The sequence below is a fragment of the Malania oleifera genome, chromosome 2 (genome assembly GCF_029873635.1).
Source record: "Malania oleifera isolate guangnan ecotype guangnan chromosome 2, ASM2987363v1, whole genome shotgun sequence".
Classification (NCBI taxonomy): Eukaryota; Viridiplantae; Streptophyta; class Magnoliopsida; order Santalales; family Ximeniaceae; genus Malania; species Malania oleifera.
Window position 1 is genome coordinate 97,894,699 of NC_080418.1, and position 14,611 is coordinate 97,909,309.

The 14,611-nt window shown below is 37.9% G+C and overlaps 1 protein-coding gene and 1 long non-coding RNA gene across 4 annotated transcripts; one reads left to right on the forward strand and one right to left on the reverse strand.

Moving 5' to 3' along the window:
• On the reverse strand, positions 1–12,832 carry LOC131149425 (uncharacterized). 3 transcript variants are annotated; one of them, XR_009135217.1, is made up of 3 exons: positions 12,318–12,832; positions 10,897–11,306; positions 10,344–10,752 (listed from the first exon to the last, which is right to left on the reverse strand). It is a non-coding gene; the product is annotated as an uncharacterized LOC131149425 (long non-coding RNA). The 3 variants fall into 3 exon arrangements; XR_009135215.1 differs by lacking the exons at positions 10,344–10,752; positions 10,897–11,306 and adding an exon at positions 1–698 and having other exon boundaries at positions 12,318–12,799; XR_009135216.1 differs by lacking the exon at positions 10,344–10,752 and having other exon boundaries at positions 10,792–11,306; positions 12,318–12,818.
• Positions 263–11,448, forward strand: LOC131149424 (glucose-6-phosphate 1-dehydrogenase, chloroplastic-like). The gene is made up of 10 exons (XM_058099854.1): positions 263–676; positions 8,899–9,086; positions 9,191–9,285; positions 9,386–9,500; positions 9,596–9,801; positions 9,877–10,035; positions 10,118–10,238; positions 10,438–10,667; positions 10,773–10,973; positions 11,104–11,448. The coding sequence occupies exons 1-10, from the start codon at positions 481–483 to the stop codon at positions 11,336–11,338; spliced, it is 1,746 nt and encodes a 581-aa protein (XP_057955837.1). The 5' UTR covers positions 263–480; the 3' UTR covers positions 11,339–11,448.
• Positions 12,833–14,611: the final 1,779 nt, after the last annotated feature.

Consider the following 14,611-nt stretch of genomic DNA (forward strand, 5'->3'; position numbering starts at 1 on the left):
TGATGAAATGAAGCCATGAATTTGATTTCATTCTACTTAATTTCATTTCATGTCATTCTTACATAACAAATACATCGTAAATTCCAACCGGCTTTTTCTCTTTTTCATTTCGCTTTATCTCTGTCGGCTGTCGGGGCAAGGTGCACGGAGCTACACGATGAGCGCATGCATGTGACCATCCGAAAGTCCAATCCACCGGACGGACCGCGCAGCTAGAGAGACCCAACGGTCAAAATATCGAACTGACCGGAGAAGAGGTCCTGCTTGAGGTTTGGTGAGCCCACAGCAGACACAAACGCAGACCGCATGGCAAGCAATTGACTGCTTAGCTTTCCTTATTTAATTATATAATATATTCCATTTCGATCAGGATCCATCAGCATTACATATATTATTGCTTCTGTGTTCACTCCGCCGCCGCGGAGTATAATCAGACGCTACTTTTTCGACGGCGTAATCGCATCCATCGCCAAATTCGCCATGCCTGTGTTAGACGCTCCATTTTGGTCCTCGACAAGGTGTGGTATTCCGCCGTCTTGGTCGATCAGCGGCGACATTGCCGACACCAGCTGGGCGTGGCCTGGTAACAGTAACAATTCAAGAGCTGGTCAAACCAAACATTTAGCGCTCAAATCCTCAAATGCGCTGCCATTAAACGCTGTTTCTCTGCAGCCGGGTCAGTAAATTCCATAACCTTCCTGAAAACCAAAAATATTAAAATGTAAATAACTAAAAATATACATACCTTCAAATGATAATGATATATTTTTTTTGTTTATTGACGGAGGTTTCAATATAATGCGATGATACATAATAAAGGATTCATATCTTTCCTTTACTAATATAGTTCTTTTGTTTGCTCTCCCTCCCAAGTTTGGGATCATTTTTAATTTTAGGGCAAAAGACAAAAAATGCCTGAGACTTAATAAAAAAAATAAAAACCTACTCTAGGTTTTAAAATTTTCATCAACTTCTCGATAAGTTTGATAAAAAGACACAAACCTCCTCTTAAAAGACTTGTCAAGAAAAGATTTGTATCCTTTACAAACCTCAATAAAGGCTTCTAAAATTCTTGAAATCTTAAGAAAGTGGATGAGATTTTTAGATTTCAAATTTTTTTACCAAACTTTAAGGAAGGTCAATATCTTTTACCCTTTTTATATCCTCCTTTAATCTTAAAGTTAAGAAATGTCAATCCCCTTCAAAATTAGTGTTAGCTAATAGTTTAAATGATTTGACTTTCAAAATTAGTGTTAGCTAATAGTTTAAATGATTTGACTTTCGAGATTTGTGCAGCACTTGAGCTATACGCTCCATCAAATTGCATGCTTTATCAGTCTAACAGAAATCATTTATTCACACATCAGGTTAGGACAAGTTTAAGAACATTATATTTAAAATATTTCTCAAGTATGAGTTGAATAACATTAAAAATAATCCAAAATTAAATTCTAAAAAGAAATTAAATCATTTGAGATTGTTAAAGTTAACTCTAGTTCAGACAGTTGGATGTGGAAAATCCAACAAAAATACTAAGTTTTGTTCTAATATAATTAAAAATTTAAAAATAAACAAATATTATATTTTAATGAAGGGTAAAATCAAATTTTTGATCATTAATTTTTACTTTATTATTCAATAAAGTCTGCTAAAACTATCTAAAGATACTATGTCTATCCATAAACATTTTTATGATTACTATTAATTATTTTAAAAAACAAAAACAAAAAATAAATAAATATAAATTATGTGTTATATTGAAAATCTAATTTTTGTCAACTTTAAATGGAATATGATTTGTCTACTTAAGTAGATAAAGATTGATTATTAATTATTGTGTTCCACATTTTAGTAACTTCTAAGTTGATGAATTTTATATAAACTATGGTAGTGTTTGGGAGCATGGGTCTTGAATTTTAGATTTTGATTTGGGTGAATTTAGATAAATTTCGAAATAATTTTACATTGTTGACCCGGAGTATGAGTATGAGTATGGGGTTCAATGTGTATAGAATAAGTATGAGACCACAAACCACAAGCGTGACTTAGTTTCCAAAATTTTAATCTATTAATGTGAACCCAAGTTCCAAGCAAGTTCCTACAAATGATGGCCTTATCTTTTGTAAAGTGGGCTTTTGATAAATTTCACCCAATTAGATGTATCCCTCATACTCCTCACAAGTCGTATTGATCCACTTAATTCAACCCAAATACCCCTACTACATTGAGGAAGGTATTGACAAAATCGATGAGATTGCTTGGCACCTTAATGAAAGTTAATTTTGGAAGAGCAAAGATTGGCTCGATTGAATTCGTGGGAAATCAAACAGAGATACGGAGTCATGGCAAGGCAAAATTCTGTCTCTAGTGGGAAGGACTATTTTACTCAAAGCTATGGGGGCTAACCTTCCCATTCACAACATGTGTTTGGAACTTCCAAAGACTATATGTGACTGCCTTGACAAACATACCAAAAATTTCTGGTAGGGCAGAACAAAACAAATTTTAGAATTGGAACTCTATTTGCCTTATTTCAAGGTGACGATTGAATAGAATCAAGGGTTAAATACCCAGAGAAAGGAACAAACTCTTACGTGGAGAGCCATGTAACAAATGGAGCTCGTTTGGAGGATACCAAATAATGGCCTGTGCCATTCACGCATGCACGTCTTGGGAACCCAAAAGATGCAGATGATGATTGTACGGCGTTCACAAGATTTTCCACCAAACAGCCACTGTAGGATCATGCCATGTGTCAATAGTCATGGGAGGCTATCCCAAGCCAAACATCAATTAAACCCACCCAAAAACATTTCTGTGCAGGGGAAAACGCCATCAACATCTCCTCAAAAACATTTCTGTATCAGAAGTTACAGGGGCTACACGTGTACCCTCCTTTGCCGAGAGACCGAGGGCAAAGCTCCTTTAGCCTGAAGCATGCAACAGGCTATGAGCTAGGGAACAACTAAAAAAAGGGCAGGTTCCGTGCACAAAACTCTCACGTATGCAAGGTCCGGGAAAGGGGTGGACCACAATGGATTTATAGTACACAACTTTACCTTGCATTTTTACAAGAAACTGTTTCCACGCCTTGAACCCGTGACCTCCAGGTCACACAACGACAACCTTACCATTGTGCCTAAGCTCCCCTTCAAGCTAGGGAACAGCTGATAACAGAAAATGCAAGGAATACAGGTGTACCCTCTTTTAATGCATTGTAACAGCCCATTAAGGCCACCATCATGGTAACTGAAGAGGTCACTGCCCAACAAATGCACAATGCATCTCCCATAACATCCTATTACTGCAAGTAGGAGAGGATTTATATCCCTTGGTAGCCGGTGGGAGCCCAAATAGGCATAACATAACAAGAGAAGAAGAGGGAAAAAGGTAAACATGTAAAGAACCAAACAGCCTTGCTAGGATCATGCCATGAGTTAATAATCTGTACACTGTCCTATGTTGAACACCAACTAGAAGCACCCAGAACAATTCCCCACAGGGAAATAATGCCAAAGATAATGAGGAGCTGCTCCTCCTTTGCTGAGGACAAAAATCCTGTAGCCTACAGCAGGCACTGAGCTATGAGCTGGAGGTCAATTGATAAATGAGAATACAAGGGCTACATGTGTACTCTCTTTTGCTGATATACAAAGGACAAAACCACTGTAGCCTTGAGCATGCACCAGGCTATTTACTGGAGGACAACTAATAATGGAAAACATAAGGGCCACCGTAGCCTCTTTTGACGGATTATAACGGCCCATTAAGGGCACCATCATGGTAACTGAAGAGGTCACTCCCAGTAAATGCACACCTCCCCTCCCATAACATCGTACTGCTGCAAGTGGGAGAGGATTTATAGCCCCCTAGCAGGCCCAAAGAAGCAGAGAATAAAAAGGAAGAGGATGGTGAGTTTTTTCTCATTTTATTATTAATTTATAATAAAATATAAAATAATACTTTGTTTGGGAAAAATTTTCCCGTTTTGATGCTTACATAATCTCGCAGGATGGAGCTACAAGTTTTAAACAAATCTTGCAAGATGGTCCTACGAGATTTAAAGGGCTTTGCAATTCAGGTCCTGACACATGACAACCAAATCTCGCAAGACCATCCTGCGAGATTTTCCTGGCAAATACGACAGCCTCTCCTCCTCCATCGTAGTTAACCTACCCATCTCCATCTAAGTCTCCCTCCTTTATCATCTGCTCCACCTGAATCCGTTAGCTTCTCCATCAATCATCACTTGCTGCAGCTGCATCAGTTGGGTTTGTACGTGGTTCTGGTAGATAATAATTTGATAAAATAGAATTAAAGCAGTTCGCCCATCACCATGAGACTTCGGTGGGCAGGATTCCTGGCTGGAATTAGGAAAAGGAATTCCCCCCCTGGAAACTTGTTATGATACGATTTCCCCCATTAAGAATACGGCAAGTTTATAATTCCTTGAAACGCAACTTAATTTAATTAATTACTTGAAACATGAACCATTTTAATTTATAACAATTTGAAACTTTTACCAGTTTGCTGATCTCAATCCTCATCGTCTAAACCGAGAACAAAGCCAAAGCCCTCGCAAAATTCCAGCGCAGGAGGATCACTGCCATGGTCGTCAGCATCATGACGATGAAAACCCAGAACAGACCCAAAACCTGTGGTCTTATAGAGAACGCGAAAACTCCAACAAAACCCATCTCTCTGTCGCCATTACAGAAGCAGGGCATGTTGCAAATTAAAATGGCTCCACTGGTGCAGCTGCGGCAATCTACGGGAGAAGCAAACGGATGAAGAGCAGATGAATTGTCCAGGCCCTTTAAATCTTGCAGGACCATCCTGCGAGATTTGTTTAAAACTCGCAGCCCCATCCTGCGAGATTACGTGAGCATCAGAATGGGAAAATTTTTCCCAAACAAAGTATTATTTTATATTTTATTATAAATTAATAATAAAATAGGAAAAAACTCAGAGGATGGTAGGGTAAAAAGGTAAGTACGTACAGAACCACTGCATTCTTGGTTTCCTGTTGCATCCTTCCTGTAACTCTAATTGACTTTAGCATCAGAGGGTTTTTCTGCAGCCTTGCTCTGGTCAACACATTTGGTTGTCTTTGCAGGAGGTCTTAACCCAAAGAGTCCCTATGTTTGATTAGAAGAGAATCCCTACCAACCTTCACTTTAACAAATCCTCCAAGATTTTCATATGGATAGTTAAGAATCCAGGGACTTGTCATGTTACTACCCCATAACTGGAACTGGAGATTTTCCCTTAGTTCCAGTCTATTACTATAAAAAAGAGTGGCATAAATATTTGTCATAAACCAAGCCAGTAAATTCTGTTCACTGATTTTCATACATATAAACTAATCATCTTTCACACACACACACACACACACACAAAAGGCTGAAATAGCATGATATTGCCAGAGGACCCTAATTCTCCCACAAAATCCTGTAGCTTCAGCAAGCCACATATTAATTAGCAAAATTGATTTATGGAAAACTGCATCAGCTTCAGCAGCACTGATTCTTATTTAAAAAAATAAACTGAGGGCTTCTAATTTATGAAATACTCCTCGACTGCTTGCAAGAATTTGGGTTTTCCTACCCCCTAACAATTCCAGAAAAAAGTTTTGTATGGATAAAAACAGTGAAGAGAATTGATGTAACATACCAACACAGAAATATACAAGTAGAATCCAGAAGAGAAAGTACTAGGCAGAATACAACAATCCACTTGATGTAGGACAAGACGCAGGACTTTGGGAAGATCCATGTTGGAGACTACTTAAGATGAACCATATCAAGAATTATTGGTAGTAGTTTACTATGTGTTTAGTTCAATTAAGATAGTATTATGTGTAATTGGGGGCTTGCTTGTAGTATTTGTGTATTCTAAAGGTTGGTCTATAATTCATGTTGTTTTAGGGGTATGTGTAATTTCATGTGTTTAGAGGCTTTCTTATAAATAGTGTATGAAAGTCATGTTGGAGGCAGTTGTTGATGAATTTGAATTGAATTGAACGTGAGCTTTCCCCCTGGTATCTCCTCTCTCCTCCCTTCCCCTTCCTCTCTTCTAATTTCTCCATGGCTGCAGAAAGTTGATGCCGCCCCTGCATCATTTGGTATTAGAGCCCAACCACGATCGCTTTCTTCTATTTAAATTCCTCCATCGTTTCCTTTCACTCTTCTTCTATCCCTCTCGTCTTCTTCTCCTCTTCTAGTTTTCTCTCCTAATTCTCTCATTCTCTCCCTATTTCTGATTTCTTTTCTTCTTCTCCTCCCCTTTGTCTTCTTTTTCTCTGTTATGATCTCCTGTTCTGTTCTTAATCCTCTGCTGCCCAGCAGCCTACTGCCCTCTTTTTTCTTCCCTGTTTCTCTTCTCCTTCTCTTCTTCATCATCATCTTCTTCTTCATCCATTCTCTCCATTTATCACTCTCCCTCACCATTGGTCTCTAATCTCATCACCTCTATTCTAAATCTTCAGTATTAAAAAAAAAAAAACCACCAAAAGGCAGTTTCTGAACTTTTTTCTGAAATTCTAGCCATGGCCCATTTGCTTGAACACCATTTTCCAGCCACCTCCTACAACACCACTCATTCCATTGAAGACCAAAACCTTCAAAACCCTTGCCCCTCAAATTGCATCAGCATCTGACCAGTCGTGTGGCCCCATGAACCCAAACTTCTCCAGCCATCGACCCTTCAAAAGTCCCAACCTCCTGCACTTATTTCATCACACCACCACAACAACTGTAATCCCCATCACCAGATATACACTCAACTGAAGTTTCATCGCCGGAGTCTTGCCACCAGCGACTCACGCACCCCACGCACTAGCAGCCTGCGAGTTGGACTTTGCTTGACTCTTCTCCTGCTTCCAGTTTCACGAGAAATTGCTTCAATCGTGAGCTTTTGGGCTTTCTGCACAACATTTTGACCTGCAAGGAGATATTTTGATTGTGGACACAATATATTGCAAGCAAGCATAATAATTGGCACGTAACCCTAGAAATCGTCATCCCAGCACAAAAAATCAGGTTCTGCTGCTCTAATTTGTGAGTTTTCTTTGTGAATTTGTTTCATTTCAGCAGGACAATCAAATATCAAAAGGTAAATTGAATATAGTTTTCAAGAAATAGGGAGTAAGGTTTGTTGGAAATTGTGTTAAAGGGCTGTTGGTGATATAAAGCTGCACAATATATATATATATATATAAATTTGGCAACATGGTGACAAATTATAGGGAAAGAAAAGCTATCTACCAAACTCTGTGCACAATTTCAAGCTTTTCAACACCTTTCTCAAGTGTAGAGAAAAGGCTGCAAAATTATCATTGATGGAAGATGTCCAATGAATGTGGTTTCCATGACTGGAGTCACTCAAATGTAGCTTCATCCAGAGCCTTATGTGATATCTTGGGTTGATAACACTATTATACATGTTTGCGAGAGATGTTATCCAAATGGGTGAATATTTGGCAAATGTTTGATGTGATATCCTACCTATGAAGATTGGCCATGCACTCCTTAGTTCTCCTTGGTTGGATGATTTGGATGCAACTCAATGGCTTGAGAACACGTCTTCCATTGTAATGGGAAGAAAATCGTTTTGAAGTCCCTTCACCAATCAACCAAGACAGAATCAATCACATTTACTCAACTTGAAAACACTACAAGCAAGGAAATGCATGTGTTTGAACTTTGAAGACATCCAAAGTCTTTCAAACATTCCTACTATTGAGTTTGTCATCCCTGATATGTTCACTGATGCAAAATCTCAACTTAAATCTATGGTGTTGCTAATGGAAGGTGGTTTCTAGTCTCATTCAACCGCTGGCTTTCGAAGAGTCCAAGTTTGCTTTTTTACTTCCGATCCTCCATATTTCAAAATTCAAGGACGAATTTTTTTCTCTTACTGGGAGAGAGTTGATGTAGGACAAGAAGCAAGAGTTTGGAAAGATCCACATTGGAGACTACTTAAGAAGAATTTTATTGAGAATTGTTGGGTTTAATTAGTAGTGTACAATGTGTTTAGTTTGATTAACATGTATGTTGTGTGTTTGGGAGCTTGTTTGTAGTATTTGTATATTCTAGAGGTTGGTTTTTAAGTCATGTTGTTTAAGGGGTATATGTGTAATTTCATGTGTTTAGAGGCTTTCTTATAATTAGTATATGAAAGCCAATGTTGTAGGCAGTCGATGAATTTGAATTTAATTGAACATGAGTTTTTCCCCTAGTATCTCCTCTCTCTTCCCTTCCCCTTCCTTCCTCTCTTCGTTGCAGAACCTTCGTGCTGCCCCTGATTCACCTCTGAATATAAATTTCGGTACTTGAAGGTTCACGTGGTACCCCTACTTCCATATATCTTGGGAGGAGAGAGAGGGGGGGGGGGGGGGATGTCCTACACAACAATGATAGAATGCTATGTCAATGAGCACAAAAAATATGTATAAACAGGTTTGCTGGATTTTGTTAATGGACACCTTCACAATTTGACAAGTGTATCCAAAAAAAATATTTATTAAACAAAAAGTGTGGCCATTTTCACATATCAAAAAGAGGCAAATGATCCCACCCAAGCAAACATGAGCCTTATACCAATTTTACAATGCCTGTTCATCATGAGAGACTTATGGTAGCAAATATGTAGATGCCTTTTACAGTCTCCCACTCTGCCAATTTCTATTTTATGTTAATTACTGTTTGCTCCACCTTGTCTTCAGTATTGAAATTTAATCACCTCGCTGTCCTGTTGTCTCCAACAATTGCCTTCTATGCCTTTCTTCTTCGTTTCATGCATTCATGCTTATCCAGAATTCTCTCCCTTGTCGGCTGTTCTCATATTCTCCAATCTGTTCATTTCCTACTGCTAAATATGAGATGGTTCTGGGTGTAGGTTTATCCGGGAATCTCTTGACAGAAGATCATGTTAAGACCGAAGTGGAGAAAAAAAATTTTCCCTTCTCAGCACTGGAGAAAGAACCTACCCTCAGCATTATCATTGTCGGAGCTACAGGAAACCTTGCTAGGAACAAAATATTCCCTGCACTTTTCGCTCTATTTCACGAAGATCACCTCCCTCAGGTTCTTCCATTGCTCCATAAAATTATAATCAGCTATTCAGCTCTGTTGATTGCTGATGGGTTACTAGCCCATAAATCCATTTCTTTAATTTTTAATTGGTACAGAATTTTACAATCTTTGGGTATGCACGGAGTACAATGACTGACGCTGAGCTGAGAAATGTGATTAGCAAAACCTTGACTTGCAGAATTGAGAAGAGGTGTTGCATCAATTTCCACCCTTCTCATGTACACAAAATATTTTAGACAACATTCTTCCTATTTTCATTTGCATTCATTAACATTAACAAGCGATTTCAGGGAAAACTGTAGTGAAAAGATGCACCTCTTCTTACAAAAATGTTTTTACCATTCGGGTCAGTATAGTTCCAAGGAGCATTTCTCAGAATTGGACATCAAGCTGAAAGAAAAAGAGGTACTATCTCTCCCTCTCTCTCTAAATTGCACTAGGTTAGCCTACAAAACCTAGCAAGTGGGGATCATTGCTGAAAACTAAAATTTTTCCCACAGGCTGGAAGGCTGTCAAATAGGTTGTTCTACCTATCAATACCTCCAAACATGTTTGTAGATGTGGCAAGGTGTGCAGGACACTCTGCTTTTTCAGAAAAAGGTTGGACAAGGATCATTGTGGGAAAACCATTTGGTCGTGACTCAGAATCAGGCAGACAACTTACCAGAAATTTAAAGCAATATCTAATTGAGGACCAACTATTCAGGTATTCATTTGGCATTCCTCTTTGATGAGAGAGAGAGAGAGAGAGAGAGAGATTGACACGTCAACTTTTGTATAGAATTGATCATCACATGGGAGGGGAGCTGGTTGAGAATCTATTGGTGCTTCGTTTCGCAAATATGGTTTTTGAGCCTTTATGGTCAAGGAATTTCATCCAAAATGTGCAGCTGATATTTTCTGAAGACAATGGGACAGAAGGACAAGGCCACTTTGTTCAGTACGTTCGCAGATGATTATCTAATTGAGTTACTTAACTCTACCTAATATAAGGTTTATTTGTTGTGCGTTCTTCTGTCCAGATACTTCAATAATTATGGAATTATACGGGATATAATGCAAAATCATCTCCTGCAAATTCTGGCACTCTTTGCAATGGAAACACCTGTCAGCTTAGATGCTGAGGATATTCGAAACGAAATGGTTCCCAGAAATTTTCCTTCTGAATTTCAATTTCTATATATTGAAATATCCCCTCAACCTTTTTCTGATTGTCCAAAATAATTAATTGAACTTGGACTCTGGAACAAATCTATAAACTATCAACTTGAATTTTTCTCTACTAAGGGAAGAATTAATGGTAACTACATGAAGATAATGTAGAGATACAATCTTGAATCAGGTAAAGGTTTTACGCTCGATGAGACCTATTCAGCTTGATGATGTGGTTCTAGGTCAGTACAAAGGCTATAGCGAGGGTGATACAAGATACCCTTCTTATACAGATGACCCAACTGTGCCTGAGAACAGCCTCACACCAACATTTGCAGCAGCTACATTCTTTGTTAACAATTCTCGATGGGATGGAGTTCCCTTCCTGATGATAGCAGGCAAAGCTCTCCATTCAAAGCGGTAAGTACCTTTTTTCTTCTTGTTTCTTTTATCATTTTCCTATAAACCGTAGGGAGTCCTTGAACAATGCAATGACCTGATAATGCTTTCAAAATGAACATCCAGAGCAGAAATAAGAGTGCAGTTCAGGCATGTCCCCGGAAACTTGTATAATAGAAAATATGGAACTGATCTAGATAAGGCTACAAATGAACTTGTGCTGTGTGTGCAACCCGAGGAAGCTATATACCTGAAGGTCAACAACAAAGTTCCTGGGCTTGGCATGAGATTAGATTGCAGTGAGCTCAATTTGCTTCACAAACCAAGGTAAAGGATGCAAATTTAAACATTTGGTCCATGAGATCATGAAAATTAAGCTCAGAACTGTTTGTAGTCCTTTAAGAGGGAGTGCTATACAAATGATATATATTAAATAGACTCAGGTTTTGTTGTGAAGGCATCCTGGAGAAGCACCAAATGCATACGAGAGGCTGCTGTTGGATGTAATTGAAGGAGAGCGCCGGTTGTTCATTAGAAGCGATCAGCTTGATGCTGCCTGGGATCTATTCACACCATTGTTGAAGGAATTGGAAGAGAAGAAAGTTGCCCCAGAGCTCTACCCGTATGGTAGTAGAGGACCTGTTGGAGTGCATTATCTTGCTGCCAAGTACGATGTTTGTTGGGATTCATAAGTAGAAGGGACCTAGGTCCAAAATTTTGCACAACAATTTCATAATTTAAATCAAAATGCTTGAGTTCATTTTTCCGATGCTTGATGATTATGTATGTTTTTGTTGGACCATATGTCATCCTAGGTGGATTGGTTAAGTTTGCAATATCTAGTTCTTGGGTATTGCTTGTTGTGAACACAATGAATGGTTTATGCACACACACACATATTAGAGCAAATTGAAAGAAAACAAAAAACATAATTAGAACATAGCAATTACCTACTTAATTGGTTGTTCCTACAGAGCCCTGTTAAAATCTCCATTTACTGTCAATGCAAATATATGTCCTAGGGCTTCAATCTCAGCTAGACATAGATAGACCCCAAGTAAAATCCCCCAAATATTTTTCATATGAAAAACATAACTATGTCATATCTCAAAATATCCTGCCATATCATAGAGAAAACTCTCCTGCACCTCCCCAACACACTCTTGCTTTGGCCCTTTGGGCCCCTCATCCTCATGCGAAACTCTTTTTTAAACTTCAAGTGGGCTATGCATCTAACAATCTCTACCTCAGTCATTCACCCCTTTGGAAGCATTTTAAGTTTACCCCTCTGCATGAATTTGTGAAATCACAACGTCATGGATATATTCCATTAATTAACTAAAGCCTATTAGGACCACTTCACTTCAATTTGTTTCAGCTGAATCACTAAATTTGACAATGTGCTCCAATCTAAGTCTTTAGTCCACAAAACATCCATCCACCATGCCAAAAGGTGATGTCAAAGCCAACTCACTTCCATGGCCCCAACAAAAAAAAAAAATTCCATTAACTCCTGCCCTATTATTAGGTTAGATTGACAATGTCGCATTTTAAACAACCAATTATATCTATAAGATTTTAAATAACTTTTATTTAATAATTATCAATTTAAATCAAAATTTAAAAATCCTTCAAAATTCAAGAAACTGAGATATTGTTAGAAAACCTAACCTAATCATTTTTAGGTGCTTTCCCCAGTTGAAGAGTGGACTGACTGCCTCGTTGCCGCCATGGTTGTGCCCCACTGCGAGATGGAGGAACTCCCGGCTTTGAGAAAAACCTCCTCGACGAAGGAGCGGATGTCTGACCTCCAGCAGATCTCAGGTTGCTTGGCAATGCTTGGGGCTCTGCTTTCAGTGGCGTTCACTCACACACGCACACATCCTCTCACACAATCTCAGGAAAGCACATACGGAGAACCACGCACCCAATAGTTCACGTGTAGAGAGAGAGAGAGAGAGAAAGAGAGTGAACCAGAGCAGGTGGAAGGGAGGGGGTCTCCCAGTTAAAGCGGATGCGCAATGTGTGCGAACAAGCTCCCGCCGCCGTCACCTACGACCGCAACATCTATTCCGCCAACCCCCTCGCCGTCTGCACCTCCGCGGGTAACCATCCTGAAATTCTCCTCCATTGCCAGCTGAAAGTTAAGTGTTACTTCGGTTAATTGAGTTTATAAAAATTCATTTAAATGTTTGTCTTTCAACGTTAGCAAACACACAAAAAAACCAATCACAAATCAAACAATAAACAATATCGCACAATACTTGGCCAAATTATGAAAGCTTACAACACTTTCATATTTCAACATTTGTCAATTTTTAGTTTGTAACCATATATGAATTATTTTTTAAGTGCTACTTTTAATAAAGATTTTCGATTAATTAACGTACTCTCGTAAAGGTTTTCGCAAAATATTAACAAAAGAAAAATAGGTTAGCAACGATTCCAAATTTAAAATTTTTAAAAAATATTATATTTTATTCCATCGCCTCCCCAGGGCTCACCGCGCGCTCGAGACATTGCGTCAGCTAGAGTAATGAGACTTCTATCTCCATTTTCATGCCAGATGGAGAAATTGTTGAGGGACATAATCTTATCATTTTAAACTACTCCAATTCAAACAGTGCTGTCAGAATTGGAAGGGAAAACAAATAAGAAATGATAAGGTTTTACCTTATTTTTTATGTCACAAGTAAAAATCACTATCAAACCTCTCATTATTATTTTAGACCACTCTAAATCACCCGACACAATTAGATTTTCCAGAAGATGAGCAGAAATGCCTAAAATGACAGGGTTTTGCCTCGATTTGAATGTTTGAAGTCAAAATTACTATCAAACCTTTTCTTATCATTTCATTTTGCTATGAATCACTTGGTATAGTCAGATTTGACAAAAGGAGATTAAAAAATCCCAAAATGATAAGAATTTTGCCTCAATTTGCATGCACAAGGTTAAAATCATTGTCGAACCCCACTTCAAAGCTTCGGATCGTCCAAAATAACTCGAGACAATAAAAAATGACAAAAATAAAACGAAAGTAAAATGCAACCTCTAAAATTCTTGTAAAAGCCCGCCCAAAAAAATGGGCATTGATGGAAAACTCTTCATACCCGTGCCTCGTTTTGAAAAGGCTTTTGTAAGGTCCATGTAGACTATTAACCTCATGGGGACCCCACCACTTTGTTCCTTTCCAAAATAAAAAATATAATAAAAGATAAGAAGAAAGAAATATATATTTTTTAAAATTTTTTGGTTGATATGGTTGAATCTACTAAGGTAGACTACCTACAAATCCTCCCCTGAGGAATCAGGTCATCTATGATTCATCAAACATTTTCAAATCAAGAATTGAAAAACATTTTGATGATTTTTGAAATACCTGAAAACACTTGAAGTCTTTAATTCAAAAATCTCTATTTTTATTTAAAAACTTTTATTTTTCAGTGAACTCTCTTCAAAAGTAGAGCCTTGAAACTAAGTCAAAGTTAGAAAACAAGAAACTTTTCCACCCTTAAGCCACTTCATAAGTGAAACTTTGAAAAATGTTATTTTTTCTCATTCATTTTAGATTTTTGTCTTAAAAACTTGAAAACACTTAAGAAAGTGATTTTTTGGTCTTTTATGGAAAAATTATGAAATCATATCAAACTACCAACAATCAAACTCAATCGTACACATAAGTGAGTGTTTTGATCCATTAACATCAATAAAAAAAAAAAAAACCAAAAAAAGTCTAGAGGAAATGGCCAAAGCTTGACCTCCAAACTAGGTGGTTGACAGACTGATTGACCGTTGATAATAAATAGTGACTACATATTTCAACATTGGGTTATTGACCACACCTATAGACTAGTCAATCATCTCTACGCTCATTTCTAAGAAATGAAAAATTTTGCAAATTTTGTGCAACTCTTTACGGATTCAAAACATGATTTCACTCTAAATAAATATTAGATGACATC

Excerpts from the sequence above, each read along its gene's own strand:
- LOC131149424 (XM_058099854.1), top strand. The coding sequence starts at position 481 with ATGCCTGTGTTAGACGCTCCATTTTGGTCCTCGACAAGGTGTGGTATT. Across the intron at positions 9,087-9,190 it reads ACGAAGATCACCTCCCTCAG|AATTTTACAATCTTTGGGTA; the intron begins GTTCTTCCATTG and ends TAATTGGTACAG. Across the intron at positions 10,974-11,103 it reads AATTTGCTTCACAAACCAAG|GCATCCTGGAGAAGCACCAA; the intron begins GTAAAGGATGCA and ends TTTGTTGTGAAG.